Genomic DNA, 16,117 nt, shown 5'->3' with positions numbered 1-16,117 from the left:
CGATGTCCCTAAGATAAGGCTGCTCTTGGTTTAGTGTCAGTTTCTTAAAAAAAATAAAAATAAAAAAAGGGCAATCTTTACAGTTACACAAGGAGTAATCTTAATGTTGCTGCTGGGTGTTCAGTAAACAGGTTACACTAACACCTAAATGAGAGAGATCACATATGAACAGATCGCCCCGAAGCGTGCACAAACACACTAAATCAGAAAACGAGCAAACGGCAAGAATTTGTCCTTGATGGTATTTGTCACTCCACAAAATCCCTTCAAAGGTTTGACTAAAACAAGCAGAAGGGGGTTTCAATTAATCAGAACACAGTTTTTTAGGCCAAATCAAATCAAAATATATATTTACATTTGTCAAATCGAAACTTCTTTGTGCTTCGTTTACTGAAATGGACAATTACGTATGGCTGCCTGACCATTCCACAGCTGTAGTAAGAAGAAGAAAACAGGCAGATTATTTGCAACGTCTTTAAAAATACAGTTGTTAAAAGTCCTTTTACAGCCTGTAACAACAGCGCTGGACACTGAGAGTACACTGAAACCTTTAGTGAGTTTTTCTGTAAAGGCATACTGTGGGCTGCTGACATCATTTCATTACAGTGGACAGTGTTGCAATCCATTTTACACAACCAAGAATGCTCTGTGTGTGTGTGTGTGTGTTGTACTTGTGAGTGTGAGTGTGTGTGGCATGTGATAGGACCAAAATGCTTGGGTATCACGCTCTGATGTGCATGCCAAATCCACTTGTCCTCTCACACAACCTACCAGTGTGGCTCTGCCGTTTCAGCTCTGCCAGCAGAGGTCTGGGAGAGCAGGAGCACAGGAAGAAAGTCACGACCCCTCATAGGAGAATTCACAATGTGATGTGCAGTGTGAATCTGACCAAATATTACCTACAGCCAGCTACAGCTCCCCTGTGTCTTTTCACTGTTATGTGTAATGTACACCTCAGCCATGTTTACTCAGAATTGAAAAGTATGTTTAGAGTTTTACAAAAAAATAAAAAAAATAAATCAATGTATTCAGATCTTTTGGTTATATAAATATACAGTAGTAATAGTACATCGTATGGCGTATTGTAAGTGAAAGCCCTGCTTTGAAAAAAAAAAACAGTATGAAAAGTAATTTCATTACTGTTTACATTACAGTTATTTTGTGACCCATGATGTCCATGTTATGACATTATCATATTGTTGGCTCTGAGCATTAACATTGTTGCTTGAGAGTTTCTTTATTGGGCTCTTTCACCAGTAACAATACTTCAGAATTTATAAATCAATCCAGTCACACGCGTCCCAACTCTCTTTTTGTCTTTGAGTTGAGATGTGCTTTTTTTTATCCCACACCCTAATTGCTGTTTACTTTCTTTACAATTTCTCTGTTATCTGCAGGGTAACATACCACCTCACTGTACCTTCTCACCAGTTTGAAAAAAAAAAAAAAAAACGCTGAGAAATTAGAGGCCATCTTCCAAACAAGAAAATTTACAAAATTACAGGTAGCGTGTATTTGGAAGAGATGGTGACAAACATTTTTCTTTGAGGTTTTACTGATTTCATTATTTCTCCGATGGAGAAATAAATTCTCCATCCATCATACACTCCAAATATTCAGTTTCTGACATGCAGCTTTATCCTGGTATTTGAAGACGTATTTAACCCTGAAAAGAAGTGATCAGCTTCTCAAAGCTGAAGCTGTAGTGCTGTGAAAGCTTGAAATGATCAAAACCAATATTTTGATTAAAATACGCCATTCACCAATCTCTGCAGGCAGCAGTAGTAACCAACAGTCTTCTATGGTAAAATATTACTGTTACTACTCAATTAGCGACAAAGTATTAGTGCAACTCAAATCAACTGAAAGTTGTGTACCCACAACATTCACTACTTAGTTGACTGAGGCAAGCATATGCCTCTGAATTTCAAAGACGACAGAACATTTTCTCTTCAATCAGAGTTTGACAAAGAGAAGACCAATCTTAGCAAAAAAAAAAAGTAACAGAAAAAGAAAAAGTCTCTTTGTTAATGAAGATAAAAGTAATGTCTCCATTTTGCATGCTAACACAATTAGTCTCACCACAACCATCTGAAAGAACCTTCCAGAGAAGGGAGATCACTTGACCCCCCTCCCGCCCCATCTGTGACTGAATCATGTCTTTCCATTAGGTGATCTCTGCAACCATAACGTCTATCTCTGCTCAAGCCAGACACAGGCGCTTAAAAAAAGCAGAGGGCATCACAAAGAAGTCACAGACTAGAAGTCACACGACGCCTGTGATTGAAAAGGTCCATTATTCTGACTAACTGAGCTGAGGAATTGAATGCATATGCTGTTTCCTTTAGAAGAAGAAACTTTAAACAATCTAAAGGTTTAAAATATGTTTTTTAAGAGATGTTAAGCAACTGCAAAGAAACATGACATTTACTTTGCACTGACTGAATGAGTTTCTTGTGTGAGTCTAAATTCTTATTCTGTTTAAGTCATGCATGACCAGATATTAAAAGTTTATAATACACTATATTGTATATTGTATAAAGTAGTTTGATGTGCTTGTCAGCCACTTTAACTTGACTGGTGTATAAATGAAATTTGAAATTGCCATTTTAAGATAATAATAGCAAATATACAAAGTCGCAGATGGTGCTAAAACTTAAAATATCCCCACGTTTATAACTACAATATATTTGTGCAATAAAGAAATAGAGATTTATTTGTGTTACACTTTGACACGCTGGAGATGATTGGTTTAATAAGGCCCCAACAACACATAGCTTCTTTTCCAGTGTGCAATCGCATGCAGATGGTTTACGTAGACATAAGTGGTAAGAATCAGGTCATCTAGTTAGTTAGAAAGATTTCGGTTGCTATTTATTCTAAATAAATTCTTTAAGTTCATGCCTTTCTGATAATCTACTTTAGAAAATGTATTATTTGCTGCAGCAGTGGTTAGAAGTAAGTAGCATAAAACAGTTTAAGCTGTTCATGAGGGTTCGGTGACACAGCAATTTAGTGGTCCCAGGTGTGATCCCTGCTGTTTTTTTTTTTATGTAGTATTTAAATATTCCACACACAAGAAATGTAAATCCACTCCTGTTGTGTGTTTTACCTTTTGTTCGGGGCAGAAAAAATTTGTCAAGGCCTTTCTCGTGGTGATCTGGATCTGCATATTTCCCTGCATTATCTTCTAGTGTTCATGTGAGTTTCTTATGTCGACGGCTTCATCCCACACTTTTTCTCTGCTGGTCCGTTCCACTGTACCTTCCACATATATTGTTCTCATAGCTAGAAAACACTCACAATCCACAAAGTTAAAAGGAGAAAAAGGATTTGGTGAAATGTTATGGTTCTTGTAAAGTACATTTTTAAGTTCTTTAATTATCTCATATTCGAGATTTCAAATAAGATTTCAAACACATCACACTACAGAGACTTTTAACCCCTATCCACACACATGTAAAACAGTGTCTGCCTGCTTCTTGTTGTTTCTTACTCTTGGTCAGCTCTGGATTACTCACCAACAAATTCTCCTGTGTGTCATCTATAGCATATGTAAAAAGATATGTAATATTATTAAAATGCGTTACCTCTGAGTTTCCTGCCTGATGATTTGCTTATGATTCTTCAGAGTAGAAACATCAGAGGTTCTGGACCCAGGGAAAAACTGAACTTAGACATGAAATACACTAGAAATGAAGGTAAACATCACTCTCACATTTGTCCATTAAACCGACACCTACTGTCGGCACATCTAAGCTCAGTGATTAACACAAACTTCAGATGTGACAATTGGTAGACAACTAGGAAGATACAACATCAAACCAAGAAACAGTCGATTACAAAACTCTCGTTTTGAACTTCAGTTTACGTAAAGATCAAGCTAATGATCCAACAAACGAGATGCAAGATGTCAATTGTGGATTTTCCAAATGCTTAAAGGTGGATTTGGACAGAACCAGCTGAACCTGTTTGCTCATATTTTCTGCTTTCTGCTAACCCACTGCTAGTTTTACATTGGATGTGGCACCGTGCATACATGGGGTGTAAGGCAGAGTTGAAGGAGGAAGCTGTAATGTGAATGACAGTAGCTCATACATGGGCTAAAAAAAGTTCAAGGAATTACATCTTTACATATTTTACACAGAGAAACAAATACCTGAAATCCTAAATCTTACCCTATAAAACCCCCTTGGAAAACTATGAAAGAAAGAGATTAGAATTATATTATTATATGTTAAAATTTTTAGAATAAAATTGTAATTGTCGGACTATATAGTGAACCCGTGGTTTCAAAATCATGTGCAGTGTTGCTTTCGGATGACAGCGGTAATGAGTAGTGTTTGTTGTAGCAATGAGTAAGCTCAGTGCTAAGAAGATATTAGTAGCATCTTCCAGATAATCAAATTAAGATCAGACATCTTTGACTACAATATGTAGAGCAGAGTTTTTCGTTTAAAGAAGACTTCTCTTGCTCTTTTCCCAGTAAAATATCTGGTCATCTGAGCGTCTCTAAGTGAACTGTCACAGACGATTAGAGGAGGAACAACTCGTCTTGGTATCCCAAAGAGCATGGGGTCCTCACGAGAGAGTGAGCCACAACTAGAATCAATGTCACCGTTCAGATAATCACGCTTTGCCGATTCACCATGTAAGATGCATTTTGTTTGCTGCCTAACTGTGTAAAGCCTCTATTCATTTTCAGCGTTTTCCACAGTAAAAAGAGGCGGTCAACTCAATAATGACGCTTTCCTTTTAAAATTTCAGCCCTGCACGTTGAGAAGAAAGTGTTTCTGTTGTACGTTGTTTGTCTGATTTTTTCTGTGACAAAACTAACTGACAAAATTTCAGATCTTTTTTAACTAATATGCTTGTAATTTTGTTATTCTTTGCAGTTAAAGACGTGTGCAAGTATTTGGATAGAATGATACGTTAAGTCAATTAAATTTGTTTAAAGTACAGTGTACTATGACAGACTTAGTGTATTTGTCATGTCGCCTTTGGAAAATGTTTATTTAATTTGTAATAACATCCAAATTACAGTGCTGTATTATTGGTTGACCATCTAGACAAGTTAATTAGGCTGTTAATTGCCATTGTAGATTAGTTTAAATAATCAATTTAATGAAACACAGGTTTTCTTTAGCATTGTCTTGTTTCATCTGTTCTCAGTCAGTAAAAAGTTGTTTCCAGTTTTACGTCTGAGCAGTCATGCAGGGACAGTAAGATATTTTCAGAATTACAAACAAGGCCCATCTCTTTTTTTGTGTGTTCATTGACCTCTCCTCCCAGAAAACCATGTGTTTGTCAGTCGCACACTCAGAAAAACAAGCTTTACACAACAGGAGTGTGAAATCACCATGTTCCAAGACCGGGGGGTTAGTTGGGCTCCCAGTGGGCAGAAATCTCTGTGCACTCAGACGACATCAGGCACAGCAATGACCGCTGAATTCACAATCACGCACACGAAATCCGTGTTTCATCTCTGCTGGGGTCAACAGTGGAAACTGATCGAAAACTCAAGCCGTTGCTGATGTATGACACACAACATGTGTAGAATAGAAATTTCAGCCATAATAATGTAAAGGATTACAAAACAGCACTATTGTTGTAACATACAGAAACTCAGCTTAAATAGATGTTAATAATATGTTAAGGTGGTGGTGTGTTTGGGGACATTTACACTTTTAGCTGCAGTCATAACTGAAGTACTTTTTCACAGATACAAAAAGTGTAATAGTGCAATAAGTGTAGCTATAACCAACTGTATTTCATTTAGCTCCTAAACCAGTGCTACAGTTTAAGTACTAAACCTGTACTTAAAGTAGTTGATTTTACATGATCTGAGTATTTCCACAGTGTACTACATAAAATGTCTAATCTTCTAATATATTAGTCTACAAGGTTTAAACTGAGGCCATGCATAATGTGTGACCCTACTCTTACTTTTGATCATCTAAGTATATTTTTTGCACATGTAATTTTTCACATTGTGTTATTACTAAATACTTCACATATATGGTCCTGAAACAATCAGAAACAAATAGAAATACAACCAGCACTATAGGATCTGTACTTCAGCCACATCTGATTTAAATGTTCACACTGCAGACGACAGCATGAACCTGAACAGTCAACACTTGTACAACAGCGTCATCTAGCGTCGCAGTGACGCATTGACGCAGGTCCGTGTACGTCACTTCCTGTTTAAACATGGCTGCGCCCTGACAAATGTCACATTACTTCTCCTGCCGAAAACATACATCTAAAAACGTGTGTTTTACCGGTGCAACAGATAAAAACATCAGCGGAAATTCTGCGTTACTTCATTAAACACTCTCAAAGGTATTTTGTTGAATTTCTAGACGTGGTATTTACACAGGAGACACGGTAACTATTGTTAAAGCTAGCCGTTAGCTTTAGCTCCAGACCTGCTGTGAAATGTTCATGTTGTTTCCACCTAACAACATTTCAGGGTTATTTGGTGTAGTACATAAATTAGTGCTGTCATTGTGAGAAAGCTACAGAGCAATACTTACACCTTTTGGTTTAAACGTATCTTTTTGTGTGTTGCAGGATCATTCAGTGAACACCATGGTCCATCTGTGTGAGTATAGCGTATTGAGAGAGCTGTTTTTGTATTAGACCGTCGTGGACTCTTGCAGAGTTTTAAACAGGACAAGTAAATATTTGGTTGCTAAGATACTTAGTTTATAACACACTGTGTAATTTTACAGGGTACATTTGTTATATGAGTGAGGTAAATAGTGACAAGTAACCTAATAGAATTACTCCAGTACTATACTTAAATACAATTCTGACGCACTTCACTACTTAGTCACTAGTAACTTTTAGATACTGATTCCTAACACAACATTTAAGCAATAAATAAAATGGATTTGCCACTTATTCCTACAAGAGGTTTGCACTTCACAGCATGCATGTAAAATGAGACAACAAAAATATTTTGTTCTTTTTATAAAGCATAATTTCACAGTTGTGTAGGCCCTAATATTTACATTTTTAATGATACTAACTGTAGGTTCAATTTCTGAGTAGATTTTTACACAAAGTGTCTTTCTACATTTAAATATGAATTCAATGTAACAAGCGTTAACACAGACATTTTGAATTTCTATAGAAATTATGTGTTATTTATTATTTGTGTGATACATGTCGACCAGTCTTCAAGTTGAAAGTTTAGTTTAATAGTGTTAAAAATTCTTGAATAGAACGTCTTTAGCAATAACTGGATCGAATTAATGCCCAGGGAAATTTGTTGCTTAGAAGAGTACTTGTACTTTTGTACTTCATTACATTTTAGAGCATGTGCAGTAATACTTCAACTTGAATAAAAAATATGAAGTGGCTCTTCTTGTAGTAGAGCTTAGACGAGTATTTGCACTTTCACTTGAGAAATGAGTCTGTGGGCTTCCATCATTTTGGGAAATACTTACTGCTTTTTCACCTCTTAAAATAGTTTTAGAATGGTTTAAGCATTTAAGCTTGTAGTCATTTTGAGAGAGGTAGTTTCAGGTGTTTTTGTTTAAATTTATATTGCTTTATATAGAGACATAATTTTCCTGATTCCATTTATATCAAAAAGGATCTCAACAGAATCACCAGCAACAGGCACTGTTAATACATACAGTAAAAAACACTATGCGAAAATAAGCTGTGAATGTTTTACTACTGCTCCTTCCCTCTCTGCCCTGCCCTCCATCTTGCTATAGAAAGTAAATTTGATCAAGGCAGCATGAATGTGTCTCTGTGCAGTGAGGTGTTTAACAGTTACAAACAAATTTTTTTTCCATTTCATGATATTTACTGTGCTCATTTCTTTCTTCAGCATCATTCCTGCTTAAGAAGTATCACGGGGGTTACGTTGTAATCCGGTTGGCTCTTGCAGGCCACAAACAAGCTAACAGACCCTTTTATCGCATTGTGGCAGCTTATAACAAAAGGGCAAGAGATGAAAAATATATAGAGCAGCTGGGCTCCTACGACCCCCTCCCCAACATCTACAATGAGAAACTCGTCAGCTTCAACTTTGACAGAATCAAGTACTGGATCGGCTGTGGTGCGCATCCCACAAAGCCTGTGGCTAAACTTCTAGGTGTGTATTGGCTACATAGGCCTGTTCTTAGAAGTTGATCAACATTGCACAATTTTATTGTCAACCCGTGCAGACAATCGAGCTGCTGATAGTAGTTTGTTTACTCAAGGTGGTCCAGCTGTAACTAGTATAAGCACCTACGCCTTTTGGGCAGTGTTCATTGGATGATGTCTTTATCTTTATTGACATGTATCTTTATTATTGCCCACTGTAAAAAATGAGTCTAATACAAGTATGTGCGCACTGGGCCTTCAAACATCTTGACCATGCCATCTAGTTTCCAGGATAGTACAGAAAGATTAAACATGCCATTCATGTTCATGACAAAGTCTAATGCACCATGTGGATTGTTCTTTAAAAATCAAGCAGTTGGCTGATGGCAACATTTATACATTTAGGACTGTTAAAATGAATTCTGTGTTTTCAAATGATGTAAGTCTCTGCAATAATTGTTTGGATAATAGTGACAGCTGTGGCCTTCTTTTCTGCCTTCTCTCGTTCTGCAGGGTTGGCAGGATTCTTCCCTCTGCATCCCATGACAATAACGGAGGCAGAACGCCGCAGAACCCAAGCAGAGCAGACACAGAACACATTAGGAACAGAGGAAAGTCTGGATGAGGGACAGAAGCAGGCTGAAGTGTGAGAATTAAAGCTGGGGACTGTGTGAGACTGTCAAGTTTAAAGGCTGTGGAAGTTATTTTGAAATGCAGCTGGTTTGTTTTCTCACTTGTTGGATGGACTGCTGTAGCAGCTTTAGATGTGTGATCATTTAGTTTTCAGATATCATTGCAGTTGATCTAGTAGCAGCTATGTACAATTCACATTAAAACAGATTATTTGTAAAACTCAGTGGCAATTTAAATTTGACTGTTGTCATTTTTTCTAAGTTCTTCAAACCAGACCACAACGGCTTAGAAATTAAGTAATTTTATCTCTTTGAACTTGAAAACCTTCTCATTATTATCAAATACAAGGAAAAATAGAGCTAAATCTACACTCATATGTTGTATAATGTGTGTAAAACCGAATGTTATCTGACAGTAGTCATTGAATGGTGGAGTAAATCATGTACAGTGGCAAAAACAACTTTGAACTTTTTGGATTTTCATGGTTTTCTGCATTAATTTGTCATACAATGTGCTCTGATCTTCATCTAAGTCACAACAATAGAAAAACACAGTCTGCTTAAAATAATAGTACACAAACATTATATGTTTTCATGTTTTTATTGAACATAATTTGTAAACATTCACAGTGCAGGGTGAAAAAGGATGTGAACCTTTGGACTTAATAACTGGTTGACCCTCCTTTGGCAGCAATAACCTCAACCAAACGTTTCCTGTAGATGCAGATCAGACCTGCACAATGATCTGGACTAATTTTGGGCCACTTCTCTTCACAAAACTGTTTCAGTGTAGCAATATTCTTGGGATGTTTAGTGTGAATGGCTCTCTTAAGGTCATGCCACAGAATTTCAATCGAGTTGAGGTCAGGACTCTGACTGGACCACTCCAGAAGGTGTATTTTGTTCTGTTGAAGCTATTCATTTGTTGAATTACTTACTTATTACTGCTGCATCACCCATCCTCTGTTGAGCTTCAGTTGGCGGACAGATGGTCTTACGGTTTCCTGCTAAAAATGTCTTGATAAACTCTGGAATTAAATTTTCCATCAATGACAACAATCCGTCCAGGCTCTGAGGCAGCCAAGCAGCCCCAAACCATGATGCTCCCGCCGCCATGTTTTACAGTGGGGATGAAGTTTTGATGTTGGTGTGCTGTGCTGTTGAACATCCAGGTGCTCTTTTGCAAACTTTAAATGTGCTGCAATATTTTTTTTGGACAGCAATGGCTTCCTCCGTGGTGTCCTCCTATGTACTCCATTCTTGTTTGATGTTTTCCTTATTGTAGATGTGTCAACAAAAATGTTAGCATGTGCCAGAGATTTCTGTAAGTGTCAGTGTCAATGACACTCTAGGATTCTTCTTTACCTCATTCAGTATTCTGCGCTGTGCTCTTACAGTCATCTTTACAGGACGACCACCATCCAATATAATCGCACTGATTAGAATCAAGGTTGGCTCATTCCTGCCTCCAATTAGCTCTTGGAGAAGTCATTAGGCTAGGGGTTCACATACTTTTTCCACCCTGCACTGTGAATGTTCAATGTTCAATAAAAACATGGAAACATAATGTTTGTGTACTATTATTTTAAGCAGACTGTGTTTTTCTATTGTTGTGACTTAGATGAAGATCAGAGCACATTTTATGGCAAATTAAAGCCGAAAAAACATGAAATTCCAAAAGGTTCACAAAGTTGTTCTTGCCACTGTGGCCATTTCCAAGAAATGTATTGTATATTTTTAACCTTGCTCCAGCACCGACAAATACACAGTAAGTCATGCATACAGCAAATAAAATGTCTCAGACGCCAGTTGATCTGATGAAGACGTAATTATATGACATTTGATACACATCATGCACTCATAATGTGTAAGATACAGTTGCAGTGTACAGTATATTCATTTATACACTATTGTTTGAGCTCTCTGTTCACAAAAGGCTCTTAGATGAGTTGTGAAGACGTGAGGAGTGATTAAATAATTTAATAATGTACTACTAACTCTGCAGTTTAACTGAAAAAAAGCTCATATTTAGATGATGTTTTTTCCTCACTGTAAAGCATATAAACAGCTGTCAGGTGTACCTGTTGAACGGTTATCCATGTGTCTTGAACACATGTACAATCAAAACCACAAGTGTGGTTTGCATCAGTCAGGTAGTGATAAAAAGACAATCTTGAGCCAAGAAACACTTGACAACACCCAGGTATTCATAGGAAAATCCAATTAAAAACAAATAAAACATTTATATTCGTAAATCATTTCCTTTATGACTGTGGAACAAAAATCTGATTGGTTCTTTATTATGTATTCGTGCTGAGCATTCCAAAATAACACTGAATTATGAAGCAGGAGGACATTTCTGAAAATTTACAGCAGGCATTTCCACTGATGGTGGTTGCCAACACACATAATGCTATTTTTACAAAAGACATGACAAAGAAAAATGAAAATTGTAGTTTTTGTAATGAGAAAAATTGTAATGAGAAAGCCCAAATAGTTACAAATACTTTTCTAAATTTGTTCAGTGTACCATGACAAGGTGAGCAGGAAATATATTTTGTCTTTTGTTGCATACCTTCAGAACAATGATTTTCCAATAATCAAACAGAGGTGTGGACAGTATTGCCCAAACCACAAAGAAATGTGTTTTTTACTGGTGTTATCAGCCTCGCTAGGATCACCAGCCTATTTATAGCATCAGTTCTGTTGATGACAATCCTAATACAGTGCAAAAAAAAAACCCAAATCATATTTAGGGTTAAATATTACTGCAGTTACTGAGAAGAAATATAAATTATAGATTAACATTACACAGGAACAGGGAACTTCATAAATCCCTGCACCAACGTTTCACAATGCATGAAAGGTTTGCCTAGGGAGGGCTCTATATTGGTAACCCAGTTTACCAGTTGATCATAGATGACACATACAGTATATCTGATGCTGATAGAGACAAATGTTTATATGGCCTATAACTGCAGGCACGATCAGACTTAGCTGCCAGCTCGCAGACAGCTATAAGGGAAGATAAAGTTTGCGACAAGACTGAAAATTATGAAGCACCTAAATTCAGTCTAAAGCTAATATTCAACGAGTGAAAAATTGCAGCAGTTGTAATACATTTGCTTAGGCTTAGGTTCAGAGAAATGAAGAATTGGATTAACTTGGGATCCTGTAACCGGAGGAGGTTATCCATCTTTCTTATAATCCTTACTTTTGTGGTCATCGTGGTCATTGCATTGTCTGTGTTATTTACACAAACAATAGGTAAGTCTGAGATTTCTGTAATTCTTTAATGTACAACCAGGTTGGACATACTCACCTCAGTTTAATTAATAGTTTTTTTTGACATTATAATCTTAAAAATAACTGATCCTAGAATAGTATAGCCTTAATAATTTCAAATTATTAATAACAATTACTGTACTACAACTGTTCAAAGTACAAATAGTATTCCTCAAACAAACCTTTAAAGCTGTTGCTAGTGTGAGCTATTTTTAAACAACAATACCAACACAAATGTGAATATAATTTTGATTAGTCATTTATTAATGGTATTTTATTGTATCATCAGAAGCGTATTGAGGAATCTATAATATCCAAGTATTACTTGCACTTTTAGATGAATACTCTAAAAGCAGCAAAAGTAGCGTTCATAACATAATGTAAAAACAGAGCAACCTAAATCCAATAAAATGTACCATGAATAAATAACACTAATTTTTTACTGAGGGGAAGTTGATGATGATGAAGGTAGATAGAAAAAAGGGTAAATTATTTTGAAGAAATATTACTGTGAAGCAAAATGTACTGATTAATATTGTGTAATTTATTATGTTACCTTGTTTAACAGGAAATAAAAGTGCAAAGCAAGATCAACCTGAAGAAACAAGGAGGAAACAATGGATTTCAGAAAACAAAAGTGCCAATCGATTAAATATAGAGGTTACAAATAACGTGTCACAAGTTTTTAAAAATAGACAAATTAAACAAGATATGATAGAATTACTTTCAAGAACAACCAACAACACCAAAACATCCAATGTGCAAAATCCTTCTCCTGCCACAGGTTCAGCAACACTTTCGCTAGCAACAATTTCTCCTACATCTACAACTGGACTAACAGTGTCAAACTTATCTAAAGATGTTGCCATAGCTGAAGCAACATCACAAGGAACGACGCTTACGTCTAGTGTTCATCAAACATTTTCTGCAGAGTCTATTTCTTCACAAGAAACTAAACCAGTGACATTGACAAGTGAAAGCACTTCTTCAGCTTCAACAGTATCCACTGCAACAGAAACTTCAACTCATAAACTGATTGAATCTACAACATCAAAGACTTTGCCACCCACCATAACCAGTAGTTCTACAGAATTGTTTACAAGCTCTTTATCTTCGACGGCATCCACTGCAACAGAAACTTCAACTAATCGAAATTCTGAATTTACAACAGGAAAGACTTTGCCTCCCACCATAACCAGCAGTTCTACAGAATCGTTTACAAGCTCTTTATCTTCGACAGTATCCACTGCAACAGAAACATCAACTCATGAACTGACTGAATCTACAACAGCAAAGACTTTGCCACCCACCATTACCAGCAGTTCTACAGAATCATATGCAACCTCTACACATACAGATACCATACCAACCTCAACAATTCAAAACACAGAAACTCCAACATCAACTGTGGAAAATCCTTCCTCTGCCACAGGTTCAGCAACGCTTTCTACATCAGCAGTTTCTTCTACGTCTACAAATGAACCAACAGTGTCGCACTTATCTACAGCTATTCCAGTAACTGAAGCAACATCACAAGGAACAACGCTTACGTCAATGTTCATCAAACATCTTCTGCAGGAGCCTATTCATCACAAGAAACTAAACCAGTAGCTAATTGAAAGTTAACCACTTTCTCAACTTCGACGGTATCCACTGCAACAGAAACTTCACTAATTCCAATTCGAATCTACAAACAGCAACGATTTGCCTCCTACCATACCCAGCAGTTTCTTACTGAAATCGTGACAAGTTTCTTTATCTTCGACAGTATCCACTGCACAGAGACTTCCAATCATGAACGATCCTGAATCTACAACAGCAAAGACTTTGCCACCCCACCATAACCAGCAGTTCTTACAGAATTCATATGCAACCTCTACACATGACAGATACCATTACAACCTCCAACAATTCCAAAACACAGAAGAACTCCAACATTCCACTGTGGAAAATTTCCTTCTCTGCCAAGGTTCAGCAACGCCTTTCTACATCAGCAGTTCTCTTTACATCTACAAATGAACCAAACAGTGTCACACTTATCTACAGCTGTTCCAGGAACTGAAGCAACATCACAAGGAACAACGCTTACGTCAAGTGTTCATCAAACATCTTCTGCAGAGCCTACTTCTTCACAAGAAACTAAGCCAGTGACATTGACAAGTGAAACCACTTTATCAGCTTCGACGGTATCCACTGCAACAGAAACTTCAACTAATCCAAATTCTGAATCTACAACTGCAAAGACTTTGCCACCCACCATAACCAGCAGTTCTACTGAATCGTTTACAAGCTCTTTATCTTCGACGGTATCCACTGCAACAGAGACTTCAACTCATGAACTGACTGAATCTACAACAGCAAAGACTTTGCCACCAGCCATTACCAGCAGTTCTACAGAATCATATGCAACCTCTACACATACAGATACCATACCAACCTCAACAATTCAAAACACAGAAACTCCAACATCCACTGTGGAAAATCCTTCCTCTGCCACAGGTTCAGCAACGCTTTCTACATCAGCAGTTTCTTCTACATCAACTAATGAACCAACAGTGTCACACTTATCTACAGCTGTTCCAGTAACTGAAGCAACAACACAAGGAACAACGCTTACGTCAAGTGTTCATCAAACATCTTCTGCAGAGCCTACTTCCTCACAAGAAACTAAACCAGTAACATTGACAAGTGAAACCACTTTCTCAACTTCGACGGTATCCACTGCAACAGAAACTTCAACTAATCCAAATTCTGAATCTACAACAGCAAAGACTTTGCCACCCACCATAACCAGCAGTTACACAGAATCGTTGACAAGTTCTTTATCTTCGACAGTATCCACTGCAACAGAGACTTCAACCCATGAACTGACTGAATCTACAACAGCAAAGACTTTGCCACCCACCATTACCAGCAGTTCTACAGAATCATATGCAACCTCTACACATGCAGATACCATACCAACCTCAACAATTCAAAACACAGAAACTCCAACATCAACTGTGGAAAATCCTTCCTCTGCCACAGGTTCAGCAACACTTTCTACATCAGGAGTTTCTTCTACATCTACAAATGAACCAACAGTGTCACATTTATCTACAGCTGTTCCAGTAACTGAAGCAACATCACAAGGAACAACGCTTACGTCAAGTGTTCATCAAACATCTTCTGCAGAGCCTACTTCCTCACAAGAAACTAAGCCAGTGACATTGACAAGTGAAACCACTTTCTCAGCTTCGACGGTATCCACTGCAACAGAAACTTCAACTAATCCAAATTCTGAATCTACAACTGCAAAGACTTTGCCACCCACTATAACCAGCAGTTCTACTGAATCGTTTACAAGCTCTTTATCTTCGACGGTATCCACTGCAACAGAGACTTCAACTCATGAACTGACTGAATCTACAACAGCAAAGACTTTGCCACCCACCATAACCAGCAGTTCTACAGAATCATATGCAACCTCTACACATACAGATACCATACCAACCTCAACAATTCAAAACACAGAAACTCCAACATCCACTGTGGAAAATCCTTCCTCTGCCACAGGTTCAGCAACGCTTTCTACATCAGCAGTTTCTTCTTCATCTACAAATGAACCAACAGTGTCACACTTATCTACAGCTGTTCCAGTAACTGAAGCAACAACACAAGGAACAACGCTTACGTCAAGTGTTCATCAAACATCTTCTGCAGAGCCTACTTCTTCACAAGAAACTAAACCAGTAACATTGACAAGTGAAACCACTTTCTCAGCTTCGACGGTATCCACTGCAACAGAAACTTCAACTAATCCAAATTCTGAATCTACAACAGCAAAGACTTTGCCACCCACCATAACCAGCAGTTCTACAGAATCGTTTACAAGCTCTTTATCTTCGACGGTATCCACTGCAACTGAGACTTCAACTCATGAACTGACTGAATCTACAACAGCAAAGACTTTGCCACCCACCATTACCAGCAGTTCTACAGAATCATATGCAACCTCTACACATACAGATACCATACCAACCTCAACAATTCAAAACACAGAAACTCCAACATCCACTGTGGAAAATCCTTCCTCTGCCACAGGTTCAGCA

At 37.4% G+C, this 16,117-nt stretch overlaps 1 protein-coding gene across 1 annotated transcript; it reads left to right on the top strand.

Annotated features, from left to right (window-relative positions):
- The first annotated feature begins 6,205 nt into the window (after positions 1 to 6,205).
- Positions 6,206 to 9,202, top strand: mrps16 (mitochondrial ribosomal protein S16). Its single transcript, XM_026346832.1, has 4 exons — positions 6,206 to 6,345; positions 6,577 to 6,607; positions 7,850 to 8,116; positions 8,623 to 9,202. The coding sequence occupies exons 2-4, from the start codon at positions 6,595 to 6,597 to the stop codon at positions 8,757 to 8,759; spliced, it is 417 nt and encodes a 138-aa protein (XP_026202617.1). The 5' UTR covers positions 6,206 to 6,345; positions 6,577 to 6,594; the 3' UTR covers positions 8,760 to 9,202.
- Positions 9,203 to 16,117: the final 6,915 nt, after the last annotated feature.

Source organism: Anabas testudineus, chromosome 5, assembly GCF_900324465.2.
Source record: "Anabas testudineus chromosome 5, fAnaTes1.2, whole genome shotgun sequence".
Lineage (NCBI taxonomy): Eukaryota > Metazoa > Chordata > Actinopteri > Anabantiformes > Anabantidae > Anabas > Anabas testudineus.
This window is presented reverse-complemented; position numbering and strand designations above follow the sequence as displayed.